The sequence below is a fragment of the Mauremys mutica genome, chromosome 1 (assembly GCF_020497125.1).
Source record: "Mauremys mutica isolate MM-2020 ecotype Southern chromosome 1, ASM2049712v1, whole genome shotgun sequence".
Taxonomy (NCBI): Eukaryota; Metazoa; Chordata; order Testudines; family Geoemydidae; genus Mauremys; species Mauremys mutica.
The window spans coordinates 316,676,720-316,701,114 of record NC_059072.1 but is presented as its reverse complement, the minus strand read 5'-3'; the positions used below and the strand labels follow the sequence as shown (position 1 = coordinate 316,701,114).

Genomic DNA, 24,395 nt, shown 5'->3' with positions numbered 1-24,395 from the left:
GAAATGAAAAATAATTTGTCATTTAAGTGTTAATTCAATACAGATTTTTATATTCAATTCTATATTAATCTTAGATTTAAAAAAGTGTTGTGGCTCAACAGCACTGCCATTATTTTTTGTGACTTGCTTTTAAAGAATTTATGAAATTCAGCTGTAGTTATTTAGTTTAATGTGTTTAAATCATTCTAACATTTGTAAATGTTTTAAATGTCTTTATTTAGTGACTGTGGCTTGAGCAATGTTAAAATTAAATATGTTGTTCCTGCTAATACATGACTCTCTACATTAGCAAAGCTATCCTTTCATGCTCACTTATACTGCATGTTAACTTGAAAAGCTGCTTGGTCAAAGTTCAGACCAATGTCATTCAGGCACATAAATCATCAAAAGAGGGAGGGAGTCAGGTGGGAAAATGGAAGCATTTCTGTGTTCTAAACAGTAAGATAGGATAGTGTTTAGAAAGTTTTTGGTAGGCTTTACTTTATATCACCTTAAACTTATCTCAGCTAATCAATTTTTGGATGGTTAGCAAGCATTCCAGAAACAAAGGTTTTTATGTGGTATTTTTTGTGGGGCCTTTTTAAAACCTAACACATAGGCATAGTTTGGGAGGACAAGGAATTTGCTAGGGCTGAAAAGAAGAGACGAAGCAATGGAACTGCCCATGAATAAATCCCAGATGACCAATGCAAACATTTGGATGTTTTAGGGCAAAATTATAGAGGAATCTCAGAGTAATACAAATTCTGTTCTTATATTAAAAGGCAATCAAGTGGGCCAGCTGTACATGCCGCTGTAATTGCAGGGCAGACTCTTTCAGGGTATGCCAAAACCATGCCCCAACAGGTTTCCTGTGCTGCCGCTCTAAAAGCAACATGTTTCTCTGGTTAGCATGTGCTGCTAGCAGGGGAGGGGCTGGACGGATTCCATAGCTGGCATATTGCGACACCTCTGGAATGTGGTGCACCAACTAATGCAGTTACAGGTCTCCTCATAGCCATCTGTGGAGTACTAGGTAGAGATACTTGGTCTTATGGCCAGCAGCTCTGTACTGCTCAGTAGCACAAAACAAACAATAAGTTGCTCTAAGGACGTAGGTGAGAGATTCCCCTGCTGGATCAGAATCTGGAAGTAGAGTAAATCCAGTGTAGCCAGCTGTATGTTTTTACTCTCTCCTCCTCCCCTCTGGCACAGGAGGAACTGTAGGACAAACTGCAGGTATTAAGGGTCTACTTGCTTAACTTTGAGAATGGTGAGTAGTACAAAAGAGGTCAATAAAGCTTACTCATTTGCCTAAGCGTTTTGCTGGATCAAGGCCAAAATTATGTTAGATGCTGTGGCTGGTCTACACCGGGCGATTGGGGGGGAGATTGATCTAAGTTACTCAACTTCAGCTACGTGAATAATGTAGCTGAAGTTGATGTACTTAGATCTACTTACCACGGTGTCTTCACTGTGGTAAGTCAATAGCTGACGCTCTCCCGTCGATTCCATCTGCATCTCTCACCCTGGTGGAGTACCGGAGTCGAAGGGGAGCGCTCGGCAGTCAATTAATCACATCTAGACTAGACGCGATAAATCGACCCCCACTGGATCGATTGCTGCCCATCGATCCAGTGGGTAATGTAGACATGCCCTTAGTCACCTTCTTTCTCCCTCGTTCTGTCCAAACATAGCCTGGCCAGGCCCAGGGACCTGGCCGTCCCCTGGTGGAAGCACAACCCTGTTTTTTTCCAATTCTGTTATTTAGGAAGGTCATTCCTAGGAGCTCCACCAAAACTGTCTTATAGCTGGGAGGCTGTTCAGTATTACTGAAGACAGCTATTCAGATTATGGATGTAGAGGAGCTGTTTTATTTTAAAATGTGATTTGCCAATGATAATATAAAGTGTAGATGCCTGTATCTCTACACTTTTAATCTGCAAGTATGCCAATACAAAAATAATGTGCTTTTTGTCTTCTGTAACATATTTGAAAACATGTTACTATTTATAAGCTGATATAGAATTTAGTAATGACTTTAAATTAAATTTATGGTGAATAATTTTCACTATAAAATTGTATTCAAACTAGGGCTGTCAAGCGATTAAAAAAATTGATCGCATGATTAATCACACAATTAATTGCACTGTTAAATAATAATCGAATACCATTTAAATATTTTTGGGTGTTTTTCTACATTTTCAAACATTGATTTCAATTACAACACAATACAAAGTGTACAGTGCTCACTTTCTATTTATTTTTTAATACAAATCTTTGCTTTGTAAAAAAACAAAAGAAATAGTATATTTCAATTCACTTAATACAAGTACTATCATGAAATCTCTTTATCATAAAAGCTGAACTTACAAATGTCGAATTATGTACAAAAAATAATTGCATTCAAAAATAAAACAATGTAAAACTTCAGAGCCTACAAGTCCACTCAGTCCTACTTCAGCGAATTGCTCAGACAAACAAGTTTGGTTACATTTGCAGGAGATAATGGTGCCACTTCTTGTTTATAGTGTCACCTGAAAGTGAGAGCAGGCGTTCACATGACACTGTTGTAACCAGTTTCGCAAGATACTTACATGCCAAATGCACTTCATATGTCCCTTCATGCTTCAACCACCATTCCAGAGGACATGCGTACATACTGATGACGGGTTCTGCTCGATAACAGTCCAAAGCAGAGCGGACCGATGCATGTTCATTTTCATCATCTGTGTCAGATGCCACCAGCAGAAGGTTGATTTTTTTTTTCCGGGTGGTTCAGGTTGTGTAGTTTCCGCATCGGATTGTTGCTCTTTTAAGACTTCTGAAAGCATGCTCTACACCTTGTCCCTCTCGGATTTTGGAAGGCACTTCAGATTCTTAAACCTTGGATCGAGTGCTGTAGCTATTTTTAGAAATCTCACATTGTTACCTTCTTTGCGTTTTGTCAGATCTGCAGTAACAGTGTTCATAAATCAAACAACATGTGCTGGGTCATTATCCGAGACTGCTAGAACATGAAATATATGGCAGAATGTGGGTAAAACACAGCAGGGGACATACACTTCTCCCCCAAGGAGTTCAGTCAAAAAATTTAATTAACGCAGTATTTTTTTAACGAACATCATCAGCATGGATACATGTCCTCTGGAATGGTGGCTGAAGTATGAAGGGGCATACGAATGTTTAGCATATCCGGCACGTAAATACCTTGCAACGCCAACTACAAAAGTGCCATGCCAACGCCTGGTCTCACTTTCAGGTGACATTGTAGATAAGAAGCAGGTAGCAGTATCTCCCGTAAATGTAAACAAACTTTTTTGTCTTAGTTATTGGCTGAACAAGAAGTAGGACTGAGTAGATTCATAGGCTCTGAAGTTTTACATTGTTTTGTTTTTGAGTGCAGTTATGTAACAAAAAAAATCTACATTTGTAAGTTACACTTTCACGATAAAGATTGCACTACAGTACTTGTATGAGGTAAATTGAAAAATACTATTTCTTTTATCTATCATTTTACAGTGCAAATATTTGTAATAAAAATAATATAAAGTGAGCACTGTACGCTTTGTATTCTGTGTTGTAATAGAAATCAATGTTTGAAAATGTAGAAAAACATCCAAAAATATCTAATAAATTTCAATTGCTATTTAACAGTGCGATTAATCATGATTAATTTTTTTAATCGCAGTTAATTTTTTGAGTTAATCGTGTGAGTTAACTGCAATTAATCGACAGCCCTAATTCAAACCATTTCAGATAATATTTGTACAACATGTTGATAATATAAAGTGCTTTTTGAATACTAAATATACTTGTTATAATTTCAGAGTTCAAGTTAAGTATTAATTCCAAGTAATATTCAATGTGTATTTTTATTAGTAATAATGATATTGAAGCTTGAAAATATAATCAAACCTAGTATTTCTCATAATTTATGTGCCTTTGCTTACAGCCACTTCTGCTTTGGTCCTAATACAATTTCTATACTAGTCTGCAGACTTTGAGGGTAGCTCAAGGGATGGACCAGTAGATTGTCAATTAAATGGGCCAATGGCTAGGAGCCATCTGTAGAAGACAGAGAGGGGTCTGTGACCATTATTTCAGCCCAAAGGCTGTGTGATAGAGGCACATGGTGGACAGAATCTCAGTTAGGTACCCAAAGGCTAAAACAAGTAAGCAGCACACCAGATGAAGGGGAAACAAGAGACTTTACTGGTTCAAACTCTTCTGAAAAAAACCAACACAGATGTTGTTCTCAGCCTCAAACGTTACCCAGTCCAACTGGGCACTCTATCTAAGTTTAAATTTTGTCATTTTTAAATGTGTGTAGTATATGATACATTTATTGGGTATGTGCTTAATATCAGTGAATAAAAATGAAATAAGATTTGTATTAACAAAAGTCCGATGGCTTAATTGAAGATTAAATTTTTGTCTAGATTTGAATAGGATTGGTTTCCATAGTGATTCTTAATTGCACTATATCTCATCTGTTTTATGATAACACAGGCACTTAGGATGTCTGAAATCTTTAATAGTATTTTAAAAGATCGGTCATTTAGAAATAACTTTTAAAAAACTTTTAAGATTAAATTCTATACAATGATAATTGTATATGTTTTTCTGTGTGCCAGTACTATCTTTGAGCATCAAGCAGCTGTGTCTTTCCACATCTTTTTGTGATGCTCAGTACCAAAGCTATACATTTTTGGCATGCACTAAGAGTGGATATGCAGCCCAAACTTCCTTTATAGGTTTTGCTCCAAGAAAAAATTAGAAGGATTTGTAGAGTTAAGATTTAACTGGCTGAAATTTACTGTTTGCTTGTGTTTTTCTTCTAGAACAAGGACCCCAAAATGGCTCGAGTTGCACTGGAGTCGCTGTACAGATTACTTTGGGTTTACATGATTAGAATTAAATGTGAAAGCAATACAGCTACCCAGAGGTAAAGTTTTGCAGTTGTAATTGTAACCAAGCCCCTTTGCTGTGGATGTTTCCATTGTAGAAGTCCAGTGGCTCCACTGAGTGTCCTTGACCTAGAAGAGATTCTGCTGTCAAATGTGCACAATAAAATGTTCCTTTTTGTGACATTTAACAATTTTTCTCCTGCTTTTTGCAATTACTATACCAAAAGCTTTTGCTTTTGGAAGAGCCGGAATATGGACAGACTCACTCTTTGCTTCTGGAAATAGTGGAAATAGAAAGAGAAGTGTGTTATTGGCAGGATTGTGGATGCTTGCAGCACAATAACAAAATAGCAATAGCTCAGTCAAACTTAGAAACAAAGAAATAGAGCAAGGTACTATTGTACCTTTTAATTTGGAAAAGCCTTTCCACACTTGAGGCTTTCTAAATGAGACCAAGATTTCCAGACAGAATTTGGGATAATTAAACAAGAAGATACACCTGCCACTCATCTGCAATGAATGGAACTGTGCTGATGCTTGCTTTTTTCTTTTCTTAGTCGACTTATAACCATTGTCACAACGCTATTCCCAAAAGGGTCCCGTGGTGTGGTGCCAAGGGATATGCCTCTAAACATCTTTGTGAAAATTATACAGTTCATTGCACAGGTATGGAAAAGAACTGTGTCCAAGAAATGAATAATTTATTTTCCTAATAAATTATTAATTGCAGAATAAACTGGGTATTGTGTCACTTTATTCATCCCCCAGTATTGATAGCCTTCTCCTAGCAATGGTAAATTGTGTGTGTGGATTAGGCTAGAAATGATAGTGGAGTCACACTGGTGTAAAACAAGGGAAAGTGACAGGATCAGTTCCAGTAATGCCATTTTAATGCACCAGGGACTGACACACATAATGTTATTTGGTATTAATGGGAGTTTACCACATAAATTTTGCACTCATCAAAAGAAGGCTAGTCTCCTCTGTGGCTCCAGTTCAGCAAACCATCCCCATTTAGCAAAGCACTTACATGTGTGCTTAAAATTAAGCCCTCGCTTAAGTGCTTTGCTAAATGGGGATTCACTTAAGCATATACTTAAATGCTTTGCTGAATTTTAGATGCTTTGCATCTGTGAATAGACTTTTGTTTTATAAAATAGCACATTAGTACTACAATTGCTCAAGAGAAATTTAAATAATTCAAAAAGAGACTTTCAAAGTCGATCATTTAGGTACCTAAATTAAGTGGCCAGATTTTCAAAAGTGCTCAATACTCAGCAACTTCCATTTAGATAGGAGTTGGAATAGGAGCTGAGCTCTACTGAAAGTCTGGAACAAGTTGTGGGTGCTGTGCACTTTTGAAAATCTGATCCTAAATAAATGTAAATAAATCTTGATGACATCCTGCTTCAATATTTCTATTGCCTTTAACAAAAGAAGCAATTTCATATGATTTGTAACAATTCTTTTTTCCATTTTAGGAACGTTTAGATTTTGCAATGAAAGAAATTATTTTTGACTTTCTTTGTGTTGGAAAACCAGCAAAAGCTTTCAGTCTCAATCCAGAGGTATGACATACATGCACACTTTTTACTGAAATATGTATTTATTGCATTATGTTCAGCTTTAATTTTGATTGCTCAGAACAATTTATATTCTTCTTCAAGTGCTTGTTCATGTCAGTTCCAAGCAGGTGTGCGCGTGCTGCATGCACGACAGCCAGAAGATTTTTCTCCTGGCAGTATCCGTAGAGTCAGCCTGGGCGCCCCCTGGAATCACGCCTACATGGCGCCCAATATAGCGCCCTCCAACCCGACCCTTCCTTAGTTCCTTCTTACTGCCAGTGATGGCTAGCTGGAACTTCCCTTGCTCTTGCTTCTGCAAGTGCCTCTAGGAGTATCCCACTGTCATGTCTATACAGTTAAATTCTTAGTTAGTAGTATTAGCACTGTTAGTAGTTTCTCTAAGTTTCTGTTGAGGGGTTGCCTCCTCCTCCCCCCCGTTTCATCCCCCAACACCAGGGTATGCCTCGGTTGCCGGGATTCAAACCATGTGAAGTTTGCAGTAAATTGATGCCAAGGAGCGACCCGCACACTTCTTGTTTGAAGTGTCTTGGCGAGAGTCACCAAAAGGACAAGTGCCACATTTGCAAAGGGTTTCGGTCTAGGAACCTTAAGGATCATGAGCAGAGACTTAGAATTGTTCTCATGGAGGCAGCCCTCCGCCCACAGTCTGACCCAGAGTTGGTGGAGCCTGTGCCGAGTGTCTCCTCTGTGTGCAGTTCACCAGCACCAACAGTGTGCAGGCCGGTACCAAGGAAGGAGGCTAAGGACTCCTGACACCGAACTGGTGCCAAGTATAAGACTTCTGGTGGCTGCTGGTCTTCATCCACGGTGCTCCAGAAGAAAAAGAGGCCGGAGAGAGGGTGTTCTCCCCATCCTAAGCCTTAGGAGCCAGTGACAGGGAGGCCTCAGCCCATCCAGCCTACATTGAGCCCAGCACCTCCCAGGGGGGTCCAGTCAAGTCCAGCCCACTACCATTCTCCAGACTGTCATAGCCAGGATATTCAACTCCCCTCCTCTCCAGAGACTTTTGAGGTGGCACAGGACCTTTTTTGCCTCACAGCACTGCCTTCTCCAAGGTGGGATGAGGCACTGGTCATAACCCGCCACCTAGCCCATCTAGGGGCAAGCCGGAGATGATGTTGAACTGCTCCCCATCTCAACGACACCACTCCCTGGTGCTGGCCGCCCACATGGGGGGACCGCACCAATCCCCAGGGGCCCGGCACTGCTCATCGGCAGACCCAGTACCGCTCCTCTGTGGTCTTCCGTTTTGGAGACCTCGGAGTCTGAGGCAGAGTTCTATCAGTCAGATAGGTCCAGCAGCAGGAGGTCTAGATCTTGGCAACACCATCAGCCTCCTCTAGCTCCGTGGCCACCTCAATGGCAACCACCAGCTCAGTGGCTCTTTTGGACTCCCTGGGCCTATCATCAAACCCAGGGTCAGAGCCAGGCATCAAGATCCAGGTCGGTGTTGGTCATGTCGGCATCCTTCATCCCCACGCAGCAGCTGGCACCAGAGACGTCGCCGATATCTCTGCCTGCTGCTCAGGCCTCCGCGCCGGTGACCACCCCAGCACCGGTGACCACCCTGGCACTGGTGAGCACCATTGCACCAACGACCATCTTGGCACTGAACTCCTCTGCACCAGTGACTGCGACACCTGCGTTATAGTAGCCTAATGAACAACGTGACCCTCTTGGGGCTGAGGGCAGTGACTAAGGCCATGTGCTGGTGCTCCCAGCCTCCTCCTCCCCGGATGAGGCCGTTGCGGGCACGTCAATGGACCCCGCCTTGGAGGATAGCAGGGTCCTGCAACAGTTGTTGTGCAGGGTGGCCCAGAACCTGGGGATCCAGGCAGAGAAGCTGGTAGAAGATGCTGTTCCCAGGGTGGACATCCTCACCCCCTCTGGGCCCTTGCGCATTGCGCTGCCACTCATCAAAACTATAACTGAGACCACAATAACTTTGTGGCAGATTCTGGCCTCTTTGCCCCCTACAGCGAAGAGAAAAGAGAGACGCTATTTCATCCCCTCCAGGGGATATGAGCATCTCTATTCCCACCCTCCACCCAACTCTTTGGTAGTGAATGCTGCAAACCAAAGGGAGTGTCAGGGGTTTCAGGGACCCTCCCCTAAAAACCGGGAGGCAAAAAAGGCAGACTTGTTCGGGAGAAAAGTCGTCTACACCAGTGGTTTGCAGCTCTGCATTTCAAACCAGCAGGCCATCATTAGTAGGTACTCCTTTAACACCCGTGGAGCAATGGTCAAGTTTGCCGAGCTATTGCCACCAGACTCCCACTCTGAATTTAATGCCTTGGTGGAGGAAAGCAAACTCATTTCTAGGCCTCCTTGCAGGCGTTTCTTGATCGTGCCAACGCAGCAGCCCGAACCATGGCTACAGGGATGGCCATGAGACGGTCCTCTTGGCTCAAGGTCTCTGGGCTTCCTTATAAAGTCCAAGAGACCATCCAAGACCTACCCTTTGAAGGTCAGGCCTTTTTCTCTGAAAAGACAGACAGGAGACTGCACAGTTTAAAAGACTCAAGAGCCACCCTCAAGTCCCTGGGCATACACATCCCCACTACACAGCGCAGGCACTTCAGGCTGCAGCCTCCTCAGCGGTTTTACCAACAAAACCGACAGGATGGTTCCTGGAGGAGGAATAGGGGCGTCAGGAGAAGGCCACACCCGTCCTCAGGTCAGAGCTCTGGCCAATCCAAGCCACCTTTGAGCCCCAAACCGACCTTTTGAAGGTGTGGTTGAGGACTGCACACCAGGACAAGAACTGGATCTACCCCGCCTTACCTTTTCGTCCCGACTATCCCCTTTCTACCGTGCATGGTCCCGTATCACTTCAGACTGCTGGGTGCTCCGCATGGTAGAGAGGGGATACCCCATCCAATTCTGTGCCCTCTTGCCCTTCCCACCCCCCTTTCCAGTCCCTCTTCAGGGATCCTTCTCACGAGCAACTCCTTATACAGGAGGTGTACTCACTCCTTTCACTGGGGCAGTGGAACAGGTTCCTCAGGAGCAGAAGGGTAAGGGTTTCTATTCCCGGTATTTCCTAATACCGAAAGCCAAAGGTGGGCTCAAGCCCATCCTAGACCTGTGAGAACTCAACAAGTACATGAAGAAGCTCAAGTTCCACGTGGTCTCTTTGGCCTCTATCATCCCATCATTAGATCCAGGAGACTGGTATGCCGCCCTCAACTTGAAGGACGTGTACTTTCACATAGCAATAACTCCGTCCCACAGAAAATACCTCAGGATTGTGGTGAACAGTGCCCACTACCATTTCACAGTCCTCTCGTTCAGCCTGTCAGCAGCACCTTACATGTTCACTAAGTGCATGGCAGTCATGGCATGTTCCTGCGCAGGTGGCAGGTAAAGGTGTTCCCGTACCTCAATGACTGGCTCATCAAGGGCCAATCCAGGACTCAAATGGAGGCACAAGTCGACTTCATAAGAACAACATTTGATGAACTGGGCCTCCTTCTAAATGAGGGGAAATCAACGCTGTCCCCAGTTCAGAGGATAGAGTTTATAGGGGGAGTATTGGAGTCGAAACAAGCTAGGGCATACCTCCTAGACGCAAGGTTTCAGTCCCTCGGCAACATCATAAGAGGTCTCAGACAGTTCCCCACCACCACAGCAAGGAATTGCCTGAAACTTCTGGACACATGGCTGCTTGTACCTGTGTGGTGCAACACACCAGGCTCAGACCCCAGTCTGCTATTCTAAACCACACTCGAGCAGCAGGGAGCAGAGGCTTCACTCATTGGACATCTGCAGAGCATTAGCCTTTTACATTGAAAGAATGAAACTGTTCTGGTAGTCCATTCAACTGTTTGTGGCCGTGGCAGACAGGATAAAAGGTCTTCCAGTCTCCTCTCAATGAATTTTGTTGTGGATCTCATCCTGCATCCGAGAGTGCTACAACCTGGCAGTAGTGCTTGTCCCTCCAATCACCGCACACCCCACCAGGGCGCAGGCCTTTTCAGCCGCTTTCCTGGCTCAGGTTCCTATCCAGGAAATATGCAGGGCAGCGACGTGGTCCTCCATACGCAGTTTCACCACACATTACGCAATCACCCAGCAGGCCGGAGACAACGTGGCCTTTGATAGAATGGTACAACAATCAATGGACAACTCCAACTCTGCATCCTGAACTGTGGCTTGTGATTCACCTGATTGGAATTGACATGAACAAGCACTCGAAGAAGAAAAAACAGTTTCTCACCTTCTCGTAACTGTTGTTCTTCAAGATGTGTTGTTCATGTCCATTCCAATACCTTCCCTTCTACCACTCTGTCGGAGTCCCCAGCAAGAAGGAACTGAAGGGAGGTCAGGTTGGCAGGGCCCCATATTGGGTGCCATGTAGGCGCGACTCCGGGGATGCCCAGCCAACCCTAGGGATACTTCTAGGGGAAAAATCTTCCAGCTGTTGTGCACGCAGCACATGCACACTTGATTGGATGGACATGAACAACACATCTCAAAGAACAACAGTTACGAGAAGGTGAGTAACCATTTTTTATTTTAGCCTTATTTAATACAAGATATACTGTATGAAATATTGTTGAATGGTTATACCATAGATTTTTTGTAACAGACAACTGTATGAAGTTTGCATTATAGACATAGATATATGTGCTAACATTTAATGTGGTTGAGTAGAAACATTATTTTATTCTGTTTAGATTTTGGCAGAGGGAAATATCTCTGTAAATAAAGTTATTCAGATTTGGTATAGCAAAATTTTATTTCTGATAAATGTGATTTTTGAAATGTGAAAAGGGTGGTAATTATTTGATTATGCTATTCATTCACATTTTGAACTTTGCAGAGAATGAATATTGGTCTGAGAGCTTTCTTGGTGATTGCTGATAGCTTGCAGCAAAAAGATGGTGAACCTCCAATGCCAGTTACTGGAGCTGTCCTTCCTTCTGGAAACACTCTAAGAGTGAAGAAAACGTACTTAAGCAAAACTCTCACAGAGGAGGAAGCTAAAATGATAGGTCAGTAACAGGCATGTAATAATGTGAAAACTTATAATGACCAGTGTAACCATGTACAAGACTCCTAAGTGAATATATAGAAAATTTTAATATAGATTTGTATTTACTTGTATTTTAATTTATCATCTATTTTTAGTGAAATATATCCTTTAGACTGATTAATTCTGTTTTCTGAAATTTAAGCTTATTGGGATATATTTCATAATCCATTGAGTATGTAGGTAAATCGATAAATCTTCTGAATGCTGAATATTTGTTTGTTTATTCAGTTTCCCTGCTAGTAATTGAAATATAGTATTTGTACTCCACATGTATCCACCAGTTTGAGAAACACCATCAGTTGTAGACTATCTATATTTTAAGTACTGGAAGAAACTTTTAAGTGCAAGTACGGTATAATTCCCCACCAATGAAAAAGACTTTTATGTACTATAGTATATAATCATGATAATAAAAACCATAAAAATTTAAGGCCCAATCCTATAAACATTTACTACTAGGTATTAGTGCTAATCATATTTATTTCAATTACTACTCACATTAGTAAGCTCTGCAGCTAGTAGTAAAAGTCTGCACGATTGAATTCTTGTTACTAATTTATTTCTTGTTACTATAGTTTTGCAGCAAAATATTTAGCACCTGCTTTAAACAGTCTGGTTTCCACTTAGGCCTGGTCTACACTAAGGGGGGGGTCGAACTAGGGTACACAAGTTCAGCTACGCGAATAGCGTAGCTGAACTCGAAGTACCCTAGTTCGACTGACTTACCCGTCCAGACGCGGTGGGGTCGAACTCTGCGGCTCCAAGGTCGACTCCGCCACCGCCGTTCGCAGTGGTGGAGTTCCGGAGTCGACCGGAGCGCGGGGGGAGTTCAAACTATCACGTCTTGATTAGACGCGATAGTTCGAACTCCGAGAAGTCGAACTCACCGCGTCGACCCGGACGGTGAGTATAGACCTACCCTTAGTGAGGCTGCATTCATTGTTTTTTTAATAAACAGAATTCTAATTCTGAAATGAAATGGAGAGTCAATTATTCATGTTCAATGTAGTATAAAATCATGGTAGATTACTTATTCATATGTTTCCCACTCTACCAGGACATATGAAGCAAGTTGAATGTTGAGGTCATTTCAGAGTTCTGAACCTATGCTGGCTTTATCTGCTAAAAAGTGAAATGGTTAGAGAAAAGCAGATTAAGAAATACTTCTTGACTGGTGGTGATTTATATAAAATTTCCTTGGGATTCTTTGAAAAGCTCAGCCTAATAGGATAAAAGTAGGAACCATTATGTTTTGAGGTTTACATTTTTAATTGTGAAAATTATACCTACTTTTAAAGTATCTGATTTCCATTAGCTAGTGTATCACAGCATGAAACTAATATTATATTTAATACAAAACAGCCTGACCTAATTTTTCATACCAAAAGAGTATTTTGAGAGCTAGTTCAAATCAAATTTTTGTGTTAATTTTAAGATTAGCTGCTTGCTCAGAACCTTTATTTTTGTCAGTTTTTTTTAAAGCTCTCAAAGTCTCAGAGGGTGGCTAAATATATAATAAAGCTTTTCAGGACGTGGACTAGAATTATACAAAATTCAGTTTCCCTTTAACCACTTACAGCCAGATTTCAGTTACTAAGCTACTAAGGCTGTGTTAGTATCTTTCTCCATAAGTAATCCAAATCATTGGGACTACTCTCAGAGTAAGGTACTACTCACCATGAGAAAGGGTGGCTGAGCTGGCTCTGAATCAGGATGTAGTAGTTGAGGCAATAGGTTACATCATAGTTAAAACTTAGTGTTGTTTTACTTCTTGTAGCACTACTGGAATAAGCTCTTCCTTCTTCAAAATGCCTGAATCTCAATTAATATTATGTTCTTCTTTAAAAATTGAAATATATATTTTACAGGTATGTCATTGTATTATTCTCAAGTAAGAAAAGCTGTGGACAACATACTAAGACATCTTGATAAAGAAGTTGGACGATGCATGATGCTAACTAACATACAGATGTTAAACAAGGAACCTGAAGACATGATCACGTGAGTGTTAAATGAAAGTAAAGCAAAATCCTGTATGATTGGAAAAAAAACCTCTAAAGGAACTTTTGCTTTATTTTTTCCAACCAGTCTCAAGTTCTGTCTTAGCTGTCATAGGGACAGAGTATAACAAGTACAGTTTGCTAATGCATACACTTAGTGCCTTTTGTGAAATCCACAATTTGTGGGTACAGCAGGAACGGTCAGTGATGTCACCCCCCTCTTCGTCAGAAAATATAGCTTTGTTTTTCTGGATTTTAGTGTTTATTTGCATGCATGTGGTAATTTTGGGAATTGCATTTACTTCCCCAAAGCAGCCAAAATTACCTCAGAATTTTAGGAATGGGAAGGTAGTGTAAAAAGCACCAGTCTCCACAATGCAGGCCTATCAGCAGAGTATGCAAAGGAATGACTCAGACCACTGTTGCTAAATATTTCTGCCATCACTGAACTTCAAAATGGTGGCAGTAAATTTTGAGAACTACAGTTAATAGTAAAGAAGTTTTGAAATTTCCTCTCAATGTCCATGACTACAGTCAAAAATCAAACCTTCATTACAGTCCCAAGTCATCTTGTGGTGATGGCCTCAAATTTAAGAGGGTTAAAAGGAGCATTTCTTCACTGGTGCATTCATAAATACATCCAGTATGAGTCATTGAACAAGTTCTCTGTTGAGTGTTCTAGGGGAAAGGGATTTTTACTAGATACAGAGCAATCTGAGGTGTCATGTGATGAAGGAAGCAGGAGCCCCCTTGCAGAGAACTGCCTTGATGGAAAGAGGAGCCGGATCATTGGGCAGACATTGCCCATCCTTGTTGTGGGAGGGACAGAGCGAGTTCTCGTACAATCAGAGAGCCAGCCCTTTAAGGGTGGCTTGCCCCTTGTAGGGAATGAGGCCATTGGAGAGATACGGCAGTAGAAAGGCAGCTGGACTGTTGTGGATTTTTAATAGGTTTGTCAGACAAAATGGCCAACTTACCAGCACTACCCAATCAACTCCACCCAATCAAATACCCAATCAGCTCCACTAATTGGCTGAAATCCAGCTGTTGTTACAGCAGTGAATAATCTTTGTGTTGTAACTGCCTTTCTTCTGTCATCCTTTGTTGGTTCTCATTGCTCTGTTAGTTTAAATTAGATTGTAAGCTCTTCGGGTCAGGAACCTTGTCGTCTTTTATTTTTATTAAACGTCATGCACACCAATGTTACTATGTAAATAATAATAATGCTATTTCAGCATAAAAGTATTATGCTTGGTATGTTTTTTCATATCGCAATACCCATAATGCTCTCCAGTGCTCACAGCCATTTCAAAGCATTTTGGGTGTCCAAGCTTTTTAGGAAAAATTAAAGGTCTTGACACACACACTTTTTTTCCAGCACAGGCAGACATACTATGTCTCTTGTTAAGAGGGGAAAAAAAAGGGGGAGATGGTTTGACTCCCTGCCATGCTAGTCATGGGAGCCCCAAACCCTCTTTATCTGCTCCTTTAAATAATGCCTCCTTTGAATCCTTGACTAATCCATTTTATCTGAGCAACGTATCCAGTCCCTATGAAGTACCTGCACTGGACATCTGCCACAAGGTGGTGCCAGGTATTTGCGTGGCTGCCTCCTCCCCATACTTAGCCAGGTATTTACTGAGGCCTTCTCTAATGTCAGCCAAAAATAGATCAGCTCCCCAGTCAGATAGCTGGACCCCATCCTCCCTGAATAACTCTGGTGCCTCATAAACTATGCTCACATGAGAAATTATCAACCCGGCTTGACTACATATGAACTTGGCCACCTCCCTATTCACATGTCTCCTAGCCTTGTCAACCTGTGGGTGCTTCATTACTCAACACCCTGCGTCAGACCAAATAATTTTTACTCCTGGGAAAATGTATAGGATCTGTACCAAGTCCCTCTTGTTTCTGAACATCAAGTCTACCCCTTTACACTTCCCAAATCATTTTCCCCAAGGTGAACTACAGTCACATCCAGACACCAGAGTATACAAGGGGCATCCACTGGTACCATATCATGCCCCTCCTGCCATGCTATCTCTGGATTGCTTCACCACTGAGGCTGAGCTATGAACCTCCTGTCAACCTGGAAGCCAGCCTGTGCACATATACACAATAGTATGCCCACACAGCCACACCTGTTCTGTTCATTCCCTTTGGGGCACCTGGCATTGGCTGCTGTCAGAAGACAGGATACTGGGCTAGATGACTCAGTATGGCCGCTCTTATGTTCACCACTGGCCGCCTGACCCATCTACAATTGTCTGAAATGGAAACATAAGCAAAATTATTTCTGATTCCCAACCTGGGGTTTCACATGCATCCTGTATTCATTAGAATGCTAGCGCCCAATTGCCTGAATTGCCTTGGCCCCCAGACCCAGCTGCACCATCGCTGTAGCCACCCTGATCCGTCACTGTGAATAAAGAGGGTCCCATCTTTAATTGGTCTTATTGCAATATATGCCCTCATGGCCCCCACAGGGCAGATTCTCACCTCACCACCTTCCTACAGTATAATGGATTGACCCCGGCCTCCCAAATCTATCTTTGACATCCTCAATGTTAAGATAGCTAATCATCCTCACAATGTAAATGCCTCAGTTCCAAAGCCCTTCCCAAAGTGTCCCTCCATGGCGCAAGCACTAATTTGCTGATCCTAAAAGCCCCCAAAAATTCTACCAGGAATGCCACCCTGACCAAGGTTGCCTCTCATTCACAACAACATATGAGATCAGGAATTTTCACCAAAACCTTAAGTGTATTAACAGTGATGGGGCGACGTGGGTCGTCTTTGGGGCCAGTGTTTGATGACTACCCCACTATAAACCTCCCAACGGAAATCCCGCCACAAGCATCTTGATAACCATTCAGCCTACTGACAAATATAAGTCCCAATAGGAAAGTGGAGATGGTTGATGACGCCAGCCCCTGGCTTGCCACTGACACCATGTACTGAAGTACCCAGTCCTCCAGGATTGGCCAAAGTGTGGACAGGCCCTCTCTCTCCCAAAACTGAACAAAATCATTAAAACCTCTCTCATAGTTCCTAAATGTTTGCAGAGCCTCCGATTGCTAGAGCCCTGCACTCTGTGGGTATCCACTTTATATTTGCAGATCGCGGGTGGATGCAGATCCAAATTTTGTATCTAGATCCCTGCAAATCTGCGGATATCCGCTTATATCCCCGGATAGCCACAACCACGGACCATCTTTGCAGATCGCAGATCAGATGCGGATACAAATTTTGCATCCGCGCAGGGGTCTACCAATCTCTGCACTGCACTCAAAGCCATCATATGCCAAAGTTGCATATACACTTTTTTTTACAATTACCATCATAATTTTTGTAGATTTAAAAAACAATTCCTTTCTATTCTGCTTTAATTTCCCACCCTCAACATGCAAACACTGTCCTTTCAGCTGAAAACAGGTGGAAGCAACTTCATCCAGAATTCATTATATGGGTTTCTGAATCAATCAAAGAGATCACTGCAGAGCTATGTCAGCCATTCCTTAGTAAAATCTTGCATGCTATGTCCTCACTAGCCCAGATAATGTCTGAACATGAAGTCTTGTCAGATTTGGATCCTCCCATAGGAGTGCTCTGAAGAGTTGCTAAACTACTGGAACAACCTAGAGACATAATATTTATAAATATTTTCACATCTACCATTATAAAGGTTTATTCATGAACTGTTAGTTCACAAGCTTCCACTCAATGCATAAACTATTAGCCTGAGTCACTGCTAGTAAAGAACTGTATACTAATTAAATGTCTAATACTGAACCTGCTTTGTCTGCCTAGAAGCCCTGCAAATTTCATCTTCTAGTGGTATTGGTATTAATGAAGTACTAGGACAGATCACCAGGATTAGATTGTTAAATTCTCAGATGAAAAATTATAGTTTAGAGATAATAACAATGCCTAGCTCTTACATCATGCTTTTCATTAGTGGATCTCAATGCACTTCACAAGCAAATTCAGATTTTCATAATGAGAATCTATTCAATTAAGATTCACTTTAAGGTACAGATATTATTAAGTAATTCATCATGAAAAATAATATTAATGCATTGTACAGTGGAAGCAGAGTACATTGAACATTCATTTGGATTTGTTATATTTTTGACAGTCCAAATTCAAGCTGATGAATGTATGAAAATGTGCTGAGAAATAATGGCTGCCAAGTAGGGCCACAAAACTACTATTAAATTCACATCTTCATATTATAATAAGTATAGGCTGTGTTTGTAACATTAATAGTTTCAAGAATGCATTAAAACGGTGATGTTCTCTAGTCTCGTTTAAGTGTTTCTAAATTCATGCCATCTGTGTTATTTATCATGAGAATAAGATATCCAAATTTAATACCCTATGTAGTCTAGAGAGGGTACTGGACTGGCACTCAGGAGAGCTGGGTTCTGTGACTTTGGGAAAGTCTCATCAATTCTCTGTGCCTTGGTTTGTCTGTTTAGACTGTAAGATTTTCAAGACAGAGTCTCTCTCTTATTATACATTTTTGTAGAGTACCTACCACAGTGAGGTACTGATCTTGGTTGGGGCCTCTGGGTGCTATTGCAATACAAATGATTAATTATGTGAAAGACCATGCCTCTTAAAATATTGTACGTTGGTTAGCTTATTTATATGGGTTACTAATGCCAGATAGCCAAATAGCAGAAGATTTGTTAAAAATAGTCAAATTAATGATCATTTTTTGGAGACTATAGGAAGAATTTCTACTCTACTCCTGCATTCTCACAGAAATATTTGTAATGATCATAGGAAGTGGCACAACTAGGAGCCATGCTTGTTGCAGTATCTGTCATTAAGATAATCATTGGTTGAAACTTAGCCTGATGTTAAGAAATTTCAAAATTTTGGCCCTGGCCTTGGTTCTGAGTGAGCTTTATGCTCACCCAATCCTCAGGGCTGCCAGGATGCAATTTGGCCATTGCACAATTTAGAGCTGACTTAGGGTCGCTATAAATTGTACCAGCTGGTAACAGCCTCCAAAAGGTTGTTACATCAGCTGGGGATCAACATAGGTGCTCTGGCCGCTGGCTGTGCCGCCCCCCTCTCTCCCCACTTCCAAATTCCTAACTGCTCTGTGGGTGGTGTGAGGTATCCTCTGTGCCAGTGCCATATAGAGGGCCAGAATCTGGTGCTTTAATCTGTGTATTATGTGGGCCTTCTTAAATACTGTACTGTGGCAAGGTAAATAATACGTTTTACAGTAAGGCCACAGAAATAAGCAAATGTTTTGGTAGTCATGTGTGCAAGAACAGCTAAAGCTAGTCATTTATTTAAGAGAAGTTTCCTTGTTGTAAATTATTAGTGCTTAGACTTTTTGCCAAGGGCCTTACCAGTGATCTGGCACTCAAGCAGATACATTTTTTAAGATGTTTTATATCCCTTCCATCACATTTTAGCAAAACTATAGATCCTTGAACATGTTTATTTCTAAAGTTTGGTCAGCTTCCAGTGATCCATAAACTGTTTTAAATTTTCAGTGGTGAGAGAAAACCAAAAATCGATCTTTTCAGAACATGTGTTGCTGCTATTCCTCGATTGCTTCCTGATGGAATGTCAAAACTTGAGTTGATCGACTTGCTGGCAAGGTAAGTGTGTAAACACTGAAAAGATTGATCAGCAAGAACAGAATGAAACTGAGCACCAGTCTGTGTAATTATTTCTTAGTGGCACATAGATGTACAAAATCATCTGTTATTAAAGCTTAAGATTCAACTGACCTGAGCAGTATTATGATAGAGGAGGCATTATGCCTAAAACCCCAAATGTGATACAGAAGCAAATGTGCTTACTTAAGTTGTTTTTCACGCTGTGGATCAGCACATAGATTCACCCCTTTGGTAGCACTTTGAAAACAAACTATTTTTTGTAAAGTATCAGAGGGGTAGCCGTGTTAGTCTGGATCTGTAAAAGCAGCAAAGAGTCTTGTGGCACCTTATAGACTAACAGACATTTGGGAGCATGAGCTTTCGTGGGTGAATACCCACTTCGTCGGATGCATGTGACATATTTTTTGTAATATGATGTATATATAATTCTCACTATTTTTACATAATAGTATGGTAAACAAGAGAAGAGAGGATTCATTTTTGCAGTAATGGGAAAACAAACTTTTAAAATTCAGTTTTGGATTATGAATCCTACACATCAACTTGGCAAAACATAATGTACTAGAGATGGTGTGTTTTCACCTTCTTCTTACTAATACATCGTAACCAGACTTGGCAAAATTTGATTTTTATTTTTTTATCATTTTGACAGATAATATCAGTGTTTATTTTTTAAAGCATTTTCTTCAATTTTTATTTGTTTAAATTTTCACAGTTATGGAAGGGTGTCAAACAATGAGGTGTCAGACAATAATTAATGACAGTAGAAGTTAAAATTCAAAAATTTAAAGTTTTATAACTGTTAAAACACAAATAGTCAACATCACATGTCAAAACATACAAAATAAGTATCCTTAAATCAAACTCTGATAAGTTCTCGAGCAGTATTTTTCTTACTTTGCCTATCTGTAAATTTCGATTATTATTGTCGGAAATATTTTTACATCAGTTTGTGAGTGTACAGTGAAATTGACATTTACTGACATTTTACCAATAAAAACCTAATCTTTCCAAGCCTAATCATAATTATTTTTAATTAAAAGAAAAAATATAGAGAGGCAGGAGTGCTTGGGTCTCTATCTCTCAGAGCTGGGGTCCTTACCTCTGATTTGTCTAGATACAGTGTCTCTATCATGAAGGAGGGGGATTAAGGCACGGCATCTATACAATGGAGGTGGGCTCGTAGATATCATAGCAGTGACACAGTGCAAGTCTGAGAAGATTCAGTTATACGACAGTTATGATAAGAGCTGATGGTAGCAAAGAACTTTCAGCACAGAACCCTTTGCCATTATATCTCAATTCTGGTGTCAGGGTACCTTTACTAAGTGATTTCAGCATATTTCCCTTCAAATGGAATTATGATTGGATTACAATGACAAAGCAAGTCATTGTGTCCACCATTATCATCAGATAAGTGACCAACCAATTTGAGCCACGTCCTGGGTTGTGTCTAAACTGTACAGGTTGGAGTCTCGGGGTCAGAGGTTTAAAGATAGTTGATTCTGCCCAACTCCCTTGTGCTGTGGTACCAGCTTCCATCTGGGATAATGGATGTGGGGCCCATGCTTAATATTTTAGTAGCTTAGTAATGACTTGTCAACACATGCACTCATTCATCATTCTCTGATGGGCCTAGGGCAGTTGTTGCTTCCTTGAAAGGCAACTAGGGAAGTAACATGAGGGTCTAATCTAGATGGAAGTTTATGAACTACTCCTATGACCTTTAACCTAGAGACACAAAGTTGTTTTTACATCTTTATCAGAATAAAGTGCATTGACTATAAAACAATGAAAGTTTGCCCAGTCACAACTCAAATATGGGCTATTTCCCTCACACCAGTCTTCTCCTGTCACCCATGCTGCATCCCAAGGGCTCCGACTTTACTGGTCTGGAGATGCTGCATAATATGTTACAATATTTTCTCACTTCAGGTTCAGGATTCATCACATTTTATGACTAAAATCCATATGTGAATCTAAAGTTTTGGGGATTCAACCTTTCTTAACTATAATCCTTTTGAAAAGAGAAATCCAGGGTCCTGGGCCACCTTTCAGTAGTGGTCTATGTGAGCTCTGATGTTTGGACAAAACGCTATTAATGTGTTTTTCTTTCTCAAGATTAAACAACATCTCTGGCTTAACAGATTCTTTTACCCACAGTTTAGTTTGAATTTTCATCCTTAGAACAGATGTGTCTTTTGGCAAATCCCAGAAAGAATCTGTAACTCAAAAACTAGGTTTTCTTCCAAGACAGCTGTATCCAAATTATGAGCAGCAAAGCAGATGTCAAGCTCATATTCTGCCTTTTGCTGCCCACTGGATCAATTTTTTACAAATCCCCCAGGTAGGTTTTAGATTTAAGGGTCTGAAGTGCAAACAAGTGAATATTTACTGGCTTTGGTGATCTTTCTTGCTCAGTAAGAATTGTGAGAAACCAAAGTACTTACTACCACCAATATACTACAGGATGACTTGTCTTTATATTTTCTTGACATCACCTGATCTGCTTCATCCTAAAAATGACTTTGCCAAGCCAAATTATTTACCAGAAAGAGTTCTTCTCATAAAGTCTTACATCTGAGTAATAAGGAGAAATTCTTAATGCAGCCATAGTAACTCATCCAATTCATGTCCATTCTACTGACTCTACTACCATAGTATTACAGAGCTATGGTTTTATACTAGGTTTAATTTTAATCTCTCTTGATAATGTTGTCCAATGCATTTATACAGTAACTGGAGTTTGGAGGCAGTTTTAATCTGTATTTTGTTTTCCACTACCTCCATGTGTCACTTAGGAAGAGTCATTTCATGAATGACTCAGTCATAATCTGAGTTTATTGCTTGGTTTTGTGATCTTTAGTGTCCAGCGGAGAGGTGATAAATTGCCTTCCTTTAGTGCCAGAAAAATACAGTAATTCCCAATTTGTTAAGAATTTCATGTGGATATTTCACAGGTTATACCTCTAGGGGTGAGGGTGGGCACCTCTCTCATTCCAGATGTTCTTTTCCTGACTGTAAATCTTGCTGTCACTCTGGTTTGGAATGTTGGGTGCGGGCCTCTGACTGGAAGTTTGAGGGAGGCAGCTCTCTCCCTTCTGGGCATAACAGCCGTTCAAAGTATAAAAGGGAAACAAAATAGTCCTGCAGGCCGCAGAACAGTCCGGGCTCACCCTTGCTTTCCCTCACAAGGCAGAAGGTCAATAGTCTCTGTGAAGAGGGAATGGGTTCATAATCCCCTGTATGTCTGAGGTTGCCCAGGCTGAGTGCCCTGGGCCCTAACGAAAGAAAAATGAATTAAAGATGGTCCCTCTGTGTCTCCAAAGGGTCCATGCAGCAAAGGCTCTTAAGCAGCTTTTCTGGGTAAGCAGCCCCTGCTCTGTGCTCTAGTTTTGCTTCCCTCTGAGTGCCACCCTGCACTGGGCTTGGATCCTCCCTTTTAAGAAGCTGCCCATCTCAGGTTTGGCAGGCCTCACAGGTACTGAAAGGAGCTCTTTCACCCTTTGCTGACTGGGGTAGAAACCTGTCCCACTACAGGATCATAAAGCATAGCAATCCACTTTGGAGTCATGTTCTCTTTTGGTGAAATTTCATGGCAATTAGACTTTCCTTGCATAGAATAAAACAGTCTTTGACCTGCCTTTGAAGAATTTTCAGACTGGTTGGAGTCAATTAACTTCATTTTTACACATACTGAACCAAATTCTTCTCTCAATTTTACCACATTGTACAATTTTAACGGAAAAGAATTTGGTCCAGTGCATATTATTGGGGTCCCTCTAGATTTTTCTCTAATTATTCACAAATATATCCTCATTTCTAATTATTCAGGGACAGCTAAATTTAAATACTTGGAAAGTGGATGCTAACCCATCCATCAATATTACCAACTTTTGTTTAATGAAGACTTAGTACACTGTGGAAGTGACAAACTTAAAAATGTGCTGAGCGTATTTCATTCTGCCCAGCTACAAGCTATGAAGTGACTTTCTCATTTTATTCTAAAGAGAAAACATGGATTGCTGTCCATCAGAAAAGGGCACAAATGAGGTGCAAATATAGAAACAGAGAAAATAAAATAGAGAAAATGGGATCTAAGATGCCAGTTCCTTAGAAAATACTTTGGGGGGGATAGACTTCTAGTTCTTAAAAAATGGAGAGTATCATGGAGCTTGTGGTTTCTATTTCTGTTTCCCAGAAGAAATGAAAGTATAAGGCATTGTTTGTGTTCTAGTTAGGAATTTTTAATTTCATTTAAAGTTCCTCTCTCAAATAACTATAATTTTATTTTTCTGAGTTGAAGGTTCATTTTAAATGTTCTATGGGCACATGGGCGTTTTTTGCTTGTTTTTGTTTGTTTGATTGATTTTATCTTGGAAGTAAAAAAAAAAAAATCTGAGGTGCATGCATTATCCTGAAAGACTTTTGATCTCATAAGTGATCAAGTCAGCAGTATTCTTTGTTCTGAGAAACTGCAAAGTTGCCATATTTCAACTATCTTGAAACATGCTCTTGTAAGTGAAAAAATAAGTTGCTCATAAAGTTGCTCTATAGTATCTTTTTGGACTGGAGCAAACATATCCTTTGGATCTATGTATGTATTCAAGTACTGGTGTAGCAAGAATTTCTTTAAAATGTTGATGATGCTGATTGTGGTCAATAACAATAAAAGCTTGAATTGTTTTATGAAATTTTACATTAACTTTGGGGAATTTCTGTCAGTGCTAATTTATACTTTTCTCAATTACACCATTTAATGGTGTTTACATTTTTAGTGTCACTTTTATTTTAACATGCAGACTCTCTATCCACATGGATGATGAACTTCGGCACATTGCACAAAATTCTCTTCAGGGTCTACTTGTTGACTTTGTTGACTGGCGAGAGGATGTGCTCTTTGGTTTTACTAACTTCCTACTACGCGAAGTGAATGATATGCATCACACTCTTCTTGATACTTCCCTGAAGTTACTGCTACAGTTGCTTACACAATGGAAACTTGTAATACACACTCCAGGAAAAGCCAGTGAACAGACAAAAAGCAGATCATCAGAGGTATGAATAAAAGAGAACTGCATTCCAATAGTTATACCCATTTATGATGCTGTTTAACTTTTCTTGGATAGTGTTCTGTTTTATGTATGCCTTATTTACTCAAGTTGTGCCCCAGCAGAATTCACTGCTGTTAGACTTTTTTCTATAAAACAGTTGGTTCAGCTGTCTCATAG

The 24,395-nt window shown here is 40.7% G+C and overlaps 1 protein-coding gene across 1 annotated transcript in view; it reads left to right on the top strand.

Annotated features, from left to right (window-relative positions):
* The window catches only part of FRY (FRY microtubule binding protein), a 398,333-nt gene that overhangs the window by 211,827 nt on the left and 162,111 nt on the right, over positions 1-24,395 (top strand). Inside the window, exons 16-22 of the mRNA XM_045016361.1 lie at positions 4,824-4,927; positions 5,447-5,555; positions 6,371-6,457; positions 11,301-11,472; positions 13,382-13,514; positions 19,036-19,143; positions 23,967-24,222. Coding sequence (XP_044872296.1) covers positions 4,824-4,927; positions 5,447-5,555; positions 6,371-6,457; positions 11,301-11,472; positions 13,382-13,514; positions 19,036-19,143; positions 23,967-24,222 — 969 coding nt within the window. The remainder of the gene's footprint in view (positions 1-4,823; positions 4,928-5,446; positions 5,556-6,370; positions 6,458-11,300; positions 11,473-13,381; positions 13,515-19,035; positions 19,144-23,966; positions 24,223-24,395) is intronic.